General features: G+C 36.2%; 1 protein-coding gene across 2 annotated transcripts; it reads left to right on the top strand.

The window, feature by feature from the left end:
- Positions 1 to 428: 428 nt before the first annotated feature.
- LOC104890815 (uncharacterized) lies at positions 429 to 7,241 on the top strand. 2 transcript variants are annotated; one of them, XM_010676413.4, is made up of 3 exons: positions 429 to 950; positions 3,527 to 4,279; positions 4,741 to 7,241. In XM_010676413.4, exons 1-3 carry the CDS (start codon positions 948 to 950, stop codon positions 6,562 to 6,564), a joined length of 2,580 nt encoding a protein of 859 aa, XP_010674715.2. In that variant the 5' UTR covers positions 429 to 947; the 3' UTR covers positions 6,565 to 7,241. The 2 variants fall into 2 exon arrangements, with proteins under 2 accessions (XP_010674715.2, XP_048497686.1); XM_048641729.2 differs by lacking the exon at positions 429 to 950 and adding an exon at positions 1,063 to 1,267.
- The last annotated feature ends 792 nt before the right edge of the window (positions 7,242 to 8,033 follow it).

Here is an 8,033-nt window from a genome sequence, read left to right as displayed (position 1 = left end):
AAGATAAACAAGTTATAAATAATTCATTAAGAAGATAGTAACAATCCTTACTCTCTCTCTGTCCTTATAATTCGACCAAGTCATAACAACCATCTCCCCATCATTTTAAACCCTGTTTAATCGATTCATATAAGGATAAATAATTATAAGTAAATATTACCTCTCTATTCATTTTAACCCCTAAATGATTGGTTGAGCTTCTCTATAGAAACCATTATGAAGAGTTTCATGAAGGATTTTGCTTACTAGGTAGAATATCTAAAATTACAATCTCCAGATACTTATTTCATGCACATTTATGATAGATAACTCTAATAGAAAACAAAAATAATAGTATATTTTAAATTATATACAAAAAAGCTTAGAGAACCCATCTCTCCAATAACAATCTAATTTTAAACCAATCAACTTTCAATTTAATATTACAATATAATTAATAATTTCTTTAACCTTAGGCAATGTTTTTCCTCATATCCCAAAACTCAAACTTCTATTTCACCTTTTTAACCAAATTAATCCAAATAGTAATAAGATTAAATCCCCAAAAACTTTACTAAAAAACACACAAAAAAGCCATCCAGCCCATTGTATTAAAATTCTATCTCCTAACTTTAATTGAAAGGTCCAAAAAGTCCTATAGGACAATTTAGTTGGCCATATATTATTAACACACTTATGACAAGTATCAACATAACATACTATGGGGTTATTTTTGACATTTCTCTTTCACTTCTCCAAATATAAACAAAACCCAAAAAAAAAACTAAAAAAAAAAATTAATACCCCATCTCACTCTCTCTCTAAAAACTCGTAAACACAATTACACATTCTCTCTCCTCTCTCTCTCTTATGCAAAGAAGAGGACGACTTTGGCTTTCTTATTTCTTCTATCAAAATTTTTGTTGCTAAACCAAACACTTCCTAAAGCTTACACCTCTGAAGAAACTATGGTAAACTATTTTCTCTCTCCTACCCACCATTTATATGTAGTTTTTGCTTTATGGGTACTTATATTTTATATATTATTTTTATGTCTTGTTTGGTATTGTGTACAAAGAAATAACTTAAGAATATTATCAAAAGTCCTTAATCAAAAACTAACCCAAAATACCCATTTGTTCAAATTTGGTTCCTCACGTTTTTTATGACGTTTTAAGCTTCTTTAATAATTAGTTATAGTCAATGCAAATGTTCTTCTTCTTCCCCTTTATATTTTGTACTCATGTATTTTTGTTTTTATGGTTGTAGAAGAAAATAATGCGTTAATGTAAGTGTTTGTTTGAACTATTTGTTGGGTTATTTTTCTATGATGATTTTATATAGTAATAAAAGACTTGGATCACGTGTTATTTTTGCATATTTGTGTTTTAACTCTTGCATATTTATTTTTTCTTCTTGGGTATGTTTCGTATTTTTGTTTTGCTGCTTTTTTTTGCTTGTTTTTGTTGCAGGTATATGTTGTTGCTTTTGAAGTTGAATTGTATGGTTTATTTGTGTGTAATTTATGGTTTGAACATGTTTGTTGTTGATGTTATTATTGTTTGGTTTACGTGCTTGGTGGTTTTTGTTCAAATTTTGGAGAGAAAATGGATCTAAAATGCTGGTTTTTGTATCATTGGTTGGTGATATCGAAGTATTAAATGGGTTTTTGTGGAATTTGGTTTCTGGGCTGTTATGTAAGTTGTGTTATAACTGTTTTTTGCTGTCAAATTTGTGCTTGTTTGAGCAGAATAATTCTCTGCTCGAGGGGGAGGGGGGTGGTGGTGGTGCTGGAGAGGTGGTTAGGAGGGTGGAGGAGAGAGAAAGTTTGGAACTTCTCGTCCCCGGTCGGGCTTACCGTTCACTCTAAGGATGGGTTTGATTGGAATCTGTGATATAACAATTAGGTTTTTGCTACATGAATCTTTTGGAAAATTTCATATCAAGAATCCTGAATTTGTTGGGTGGTTTTTGTTATTTATGGGCATGGTTGAAGCTTTTCTAATATTTTGTAAATTTCAGTATAATATGTTGAGTGCAAGGTATGTATCCTCATTGATTCTACTCATAAGGAACATGTCTTGATCAGATACCAGATCAGATTTTTTTTTATGAAATGGAGATTACTGTGTGTGTGCATTTAGGTGCTGGAACTGTATAAATAATGTCAGATTTATCTTGCACAAATTGTTGATAAAGAAAATGACACGACTATTAAGGTGACATTGTAGATCGAGTTCAATGAAAATCCTGGGTATTGTTGTAAATCTGATTACTGGAAATAAATAAAATTAAAAGGAGCCTCATTGTATTTGGTTGAATCTAGGTATCCAATTGTGTCATCATATATATCTTTATGTAGGGATTGTTGTTTGGAATGAGGAGTAGGAGTAACGAACATTAGAACCTTTCAGTTGGTATTGAAACTGTGGAAAGTGCTTAGAAGTCGGTGGAAGACAAAAGACTACATATTCACCCAACTCTCTAGTCTTTATTTGAAGCACTTTGGGAGATATCTTCTCTATGATTTGGCTATAGCCGTCTTGGAGATTGGTTTGACAATTACTCCTTTGTTCATTCTCCTCAAAAATGTTAGAATTTTTAGGTTTAGCATTAATTGTACCTTAGTGATTTACTGCAATTAGCATCTTGCAGTTTAGAGCACAATTTGGATACATGGATGCAAATGTGCATAGAATAAGAGGGGGATATAATGAGAAGCTAAACCAACAGATGGATAGATGCAAGGGTAAAGATCGTCTTCTGGAATTGTCATAGTTGCCAAGCCTTGGTGCAGTAGTAAATTAGTAATGTTTCCCCAGTGTTTCTTGTGATTTATCGGTTTAAGCTGATATATATCAGATTGTTCAGACTCTTCATGCAGTCCGCTGTGTTATAGCTGTTGATTGACGTGTATGATTTAGCTTTGCTCTTTTGTTCTTTAAAGTAAAATAGTTTCCGGAAAAAATATGTTGAGATTAGTCCTAATAAGAGCTACCCTAATTCAATTCTCAAATGAGTATAGTTTTGATAAGCTCGATTGGAAGTTCATATAGGTGATGATACCAAAATCCAACTCTTGGCAAATTGCCATCCAAATACTGCTGTTTCTTACAGCAAATTTGCTTCATGTCTTGCAAGTTTTGTGTAATAAATGTCTTAAGAGCTAAATTTGACTCCACCTGGTCCAGTCTTAATGAGACTTTTCTCTCTTCTTTTTTTTTTTTTGGATTTTTGAAAATTAAGGATTGCATCTGATAAACTTCGTTTGATTGTACTGACTTTAAGGTAAGCATCCATTAATGTGCTGATGCTACAAAATTTATAGTTGACATTGCCTACGGCCAACAGAAGTCGTAATTTATCGAAAAGTTATTCGGATTAGATCATAATTGTGCCTTTTTTTTTAAACTTCAATATTAGTGCACTACATGAACTAGGAGAACTGTTCCAATGGTTTTGCTTCCTGATTTTGTGAAGCAGTTTTCCCCCTTCCCCTTGCCTTTTGCAAATACTCATGTGGTTTCTCTCCAAACTCCGGTTGCAGATGGATTCAGGTCACCTGGATCAAGCAGACAAAAGCTCACCAGAAACATTATCTGAATCCTCTCTCTCGCCGGATTCTCTTGATTCAAATGACATATTTGGAGAACCGCTGGTGCATCCACGAGTTGGTGATGAGTACCAGGTGGAAATCCCATCTATACTAAACAAGTCTGAACATCTTCAGTTAATGATGAATCCAGCAGACACAGAAGGCTTAATGGACTCTTCCCATTCTTTTTTGATGGGACTTCCCTTACCAGTGATGTGGGTCTATAACAAGGCAAATCTAACCAAAGATGGGATGGAACTTTGCACCAACTCCCATGCAGTTTGCACAAATGGGGTTGTCGAATCTGAAAAAGTTGCGGCAATGAGCCAGATGGCTTTAGTAAAGGAAGAGTCCAATGTCAAAGCTGATGCCCCTAACCGAACATACTGCCTCGTTCCCGGTCAATCAAGGGGTTCATGGAGTGATTTTGAAGCTGATTGCTTCCTACTTGGGTTGTATATATTTGGGAAGAATCTTCTTCTAGTGATGAGGTTCATGGAGAGCAAACGGCTGGGACAAATTTTGGCATATTATTATGGGAAGTTTTATGGGTCCAGTGGATATCGTAGATGGTCTGAATGCCGGAAGATGAGAAACAGGAAGTGTGTACTTGGACATAGATTTTTCACAGGATATAGGCAGCATGAACTTTTTGCTCGTTTATCCCCTCATCTCTCTGAAGAATCCAAAACTAAATTATTGGAGGTATTTGCTGTTATTTGCCACTCATACTTGAAAATAAATTTAAAGGAGTATAATTGCATGGGGTCTTCGTCCTTGTATTATTTACCTCCAAAGTGTGAAGGCCAGTATATCCAAAACAAAACGAGAAAGATACAAAGACATCAGAAGTCCCAAGATTATGTGATTAGCCTGATAATAGAAGAAATTGAATTATTGAAATACTTTTACTTGTGAGACCACCACTGCATCATATTCTCCTCATTGAACATATGCATCTAAGCACCATATAGTATCTTGATCTAATCTCTCACTTTTAGCATTTCTTTAGCAAAATTACAAATAGAAGATACACTGTTTCTGATTTTCAAAATAAATGGAGAGATGGACTTGGAGACATTGCTTAGTTACATGTTTGTTCTCCATTTATCTATTGTCTCCTGCTCTTCTTGATCTTAACAAGGATCCATTTGAACTTTTGTCAGGCTTCTAAGGCATTTGCTGAGGGAAGGACAACATTAGATGAATATGTTTCCTCACTCAAAACGTTGGTTGGCATACATGCTTTAGTAGAAGCTGTAGGAATTGGCAAGGGAAAGGAGGATCTCACGACATTCATCTTGGATAGCTCAAAGAACAGCCAAATGTTCACTCACCGGTCTGAAATTCCTTCCGGCAAGGCCTGTTCTTCTCTTACCTGTGCTGAGATAGTAAAGTATCTAACAGGAGATTTTCGTCTTAGCAAAGCTCGATCAAATGATCTCTTCTGGGAAGCTGTTTGGCCTCGTTTGCTAGCAAGAGGTTGGCATTCTGAGCAGCCAAGAGGCGATGGCTATGCAGGCTCAAAGAATTGTTTAGTTTTTCTTATGCCCGGGATTAAGAAATTTTCCCGTAGGAAGCTCTCGAAGGGAGAACACTACTTTGATTCTGTCAGTGATGTCTTAGCTAAGGTTGCCGGTGAACCAGAGCTTCTCGAGCTGGAGGCTGATGAAACTGGACCTAGCAGCTCCAAAGTAGAAAATGGCTGGGCCATAGAATTGAAATCAGACAATGATCAAGATTCTTCTGATCATGAACGCCATTGTTACCTGAAGCCTCGTGTTTCCTCAGTAATTTCAAATCTTTTCAAGTTCACTGTAGTTGATACCAGTCTGGCTAATGAAGATAACCCAACGAAGGTGAGAGAACTGAGGAGTTTACCTCTTGAAGCTAAAAGATGTTCTTTTAGAACAACTGATATAAAATTGGAGGTTAGTACTGATACTATGAGAAGTGGTCTTCAAAGCCAAACTTCTTTTACTCATTCAAAAGGATTAACGAGTATAACTGGTCCAAGCGAAAGAATGCCAGGCAGTAGTAACTTGGAACCTCTAAAAAAGTCCGCTGATGCTAATATACTGACAGACCACAAATCAAGAACCATAAAACACCAATTCAGCCGTCGTATAAAACCTGGCCCCTCAAGCTGCGCAGGTTCAGTCACAAAAAGACGGAGGGTAGTTTCTTGCGTTGAGGCGGAGGTGACTTGTGTTTTGAGCTTACCAGCTAGAGCTAATAAAAGAGGTGCTGCTTCTAGGGCTATGATGACAAACAATGCTGTTCCGTCTAGTGAGAGTAAGCCTGGAAATGTGAAAGTATCATCTGCCGAATCTTTAGTTGCAGGAATTGCCAATGTGAGGATTCTCCAAGGAAAATGTTTGACCCATGATGGTTCTATATGTCCCCAGGAAAATGAAAAGTTGCCTCGAGAACAGAATGTTATCGACTTGAACTTGCCTCAGGTTCCTGAGAGTGATGACAACGTAAAGCTGGAAGAAGGAGAAAGTAGTTCCCCTCAACAGCCAGACGGTGAGAAGCCAGAGCATACAGATGCTGCCACCATTGGCCCCTCTGATACAAAGGAGCCCTTGGTGTGTTCTGTCTCTGTGGGATCCACTAAAAAGAGCGAAGATCCATCAGATCAACAGCCGAGAAGACAAAGCACTAGGAGTCGACCTCTTACAACCAAAGCACTTGAAGCTCTTGAAATTGGGTTCTTAAACCCAGTTAGGCAGAGTCGAAAGCGCTCTTCGTCTACAGCACAAGATCAAAAGCCTAAACGTACTCGTCAACCACGCAGCAAAAGCAACATGTTCCCCTCTGGTATGGATTTTGAGGTGAGGGAAGCCGTTGATGAGAACTGTAATGGAAAGATGGATACTCTGATCAATGCTATCCCTACTGAGAAGGCAACTATAACTCGTGAATTGCTAGGGCGTTCAGAAACTTCCTTTTCTCCAGCAGCGACATCACAGGAGATGTTTACATAGTCAAACACTATTATGTGATATCTTAAGTGATATTAACCAAAAGCACACCTCTCTGCTATAGAAATCATTAAACAATTTAGGAGTGCGATCTTTAGGCTCGTATGAAGTCATGGCCAGGCATTCCATGATTCACAGCTGCTTGGTCGTGAATCATGAACGTTGCTGATACTGTATATACAGCACACAAAAACAAGAAAATTTTTAGGCTGAAATTAGAGCTGTCGAACATGAGTTTGCGGAGCGCGAAAGTTAAGCTAGAAATTTGACAGTTTATTGAGGTGAGGTGGGAGGATTATTTTAGAAATTGCTCTTGGCTTGTCAAAATGTCATTCACTGGCTGACATTGTTTATAGAAGTATGTCTAAATACAGGTAAAAGACCAGAAAGAGCTCTTTGATACCTGCTGATTGACATTTCCTTTGATTCAGTAAAATTTCAGTTTCCTACATTCAAAAAAGTGTATTATTTTTGTTACAAGTTTTCATATTTCTTTCTTTGGATATATTGTTGGTAGACTTTATTTAGATACAATTGATCAAAGTTTTTTGAACACTATGGCTGAATCAATCGAGCTGTGCATAGTCCAGTTTCATATGGTGTATCATGTAGCAATGTTGCTTGGCTAATGACCTGTGATTGATGTTGGTTTTTTGTTCATTGTGAACACTGTAATATCAGACATGTGGACGTATTTAGACTTTAAAGGATGGTACACCTGAAGTTATTCACAGCTGTGTACATGCATGCATTAAGTATTGATAGTTGCACTGCTCGGGCTTGTACGCTCAAGTATTGATAGTAGACTAGAACTTGATTTCTCATTTTAGAAAAATAAGATAGACGTACCATCGTCAAAAGGATGTTGGTTGTCCCTAGATCCAAAATTAGAAATAAGGTTGCGAGAAAAAAAGAAGAAATAAAATAAAGTTTCTTGTTAAGTTATTTTATTACATTTTATGTGTATTTTGGACTCAAATTCAAACTCTCTTTCGCTCTTTATAAGCATGCTAAGATTATCATATGTTAAACTTATTTTAATTTTGTAATATAAGTTTTAAATTTCAAAAGAAATGTGAACTTATTTATGAAAAGAGAAAATTGACCATATTTTAGGTGTAAAGGGATCATATTTTGTTAGTTAATTAGCATTGTAAATTTGTAATCCTTGTAAATATACTAATATATTAACAGCGATTTTTCAACAAAGAACTATGTCACGTGGCGCTATCCGTTAAAGTTAAGATTTGATCTCATGGCTTCAATCTTATATAAAAGTCTCAACCACTATCCGATGTAATCTTTGTTGTTACAATTTTAAAGTAAAATATTAGTGAATGGAAATTATAATTACTTGAGACATAGTCTAAGCCGCCAAAAAACTAATATAACTCATTTAGGGCCTGTTCTCTTCGGCATAAAACAGATGAACTGAACTGAACTGAACTTATTGGAGCTGATCTGAACTGAAC

The sequence above is a fragment of the Beta vulgaris genome, chromosome 4 (genome assembly GCF_026745355.1).
Source record: "Beta vulgaris subsp. vulgaris cultivar EL10 chromosome 4, EL10.2, whole genome shotgun sequence".
In the NCBI taxonomy this organism is placed as follows: domain Eukaryota; kingdom Viridiplantae; phylum Streptophyta; class Magnoliopsida; order Caryophyllales; family Amaranthaceae; genus Beta; species Beta vulgaris.
Note: the sequence above shows the minus strand (reverse complement) of the source record. Positions and strands in the feature narration are given on the sequence as shown.

Excerpts from the sequence above, each read along its gene's own strand:
- LOC104890815 (XM_010676413.4), top strand. Across the intron at positions 4,280-4,740 it reads CCAAAACTAAATTATTGGAG|GCTTCTAAGGCATTTGCTGA; the intron begins GTATTTGCTGTT and ends AACTTTTGTCAG.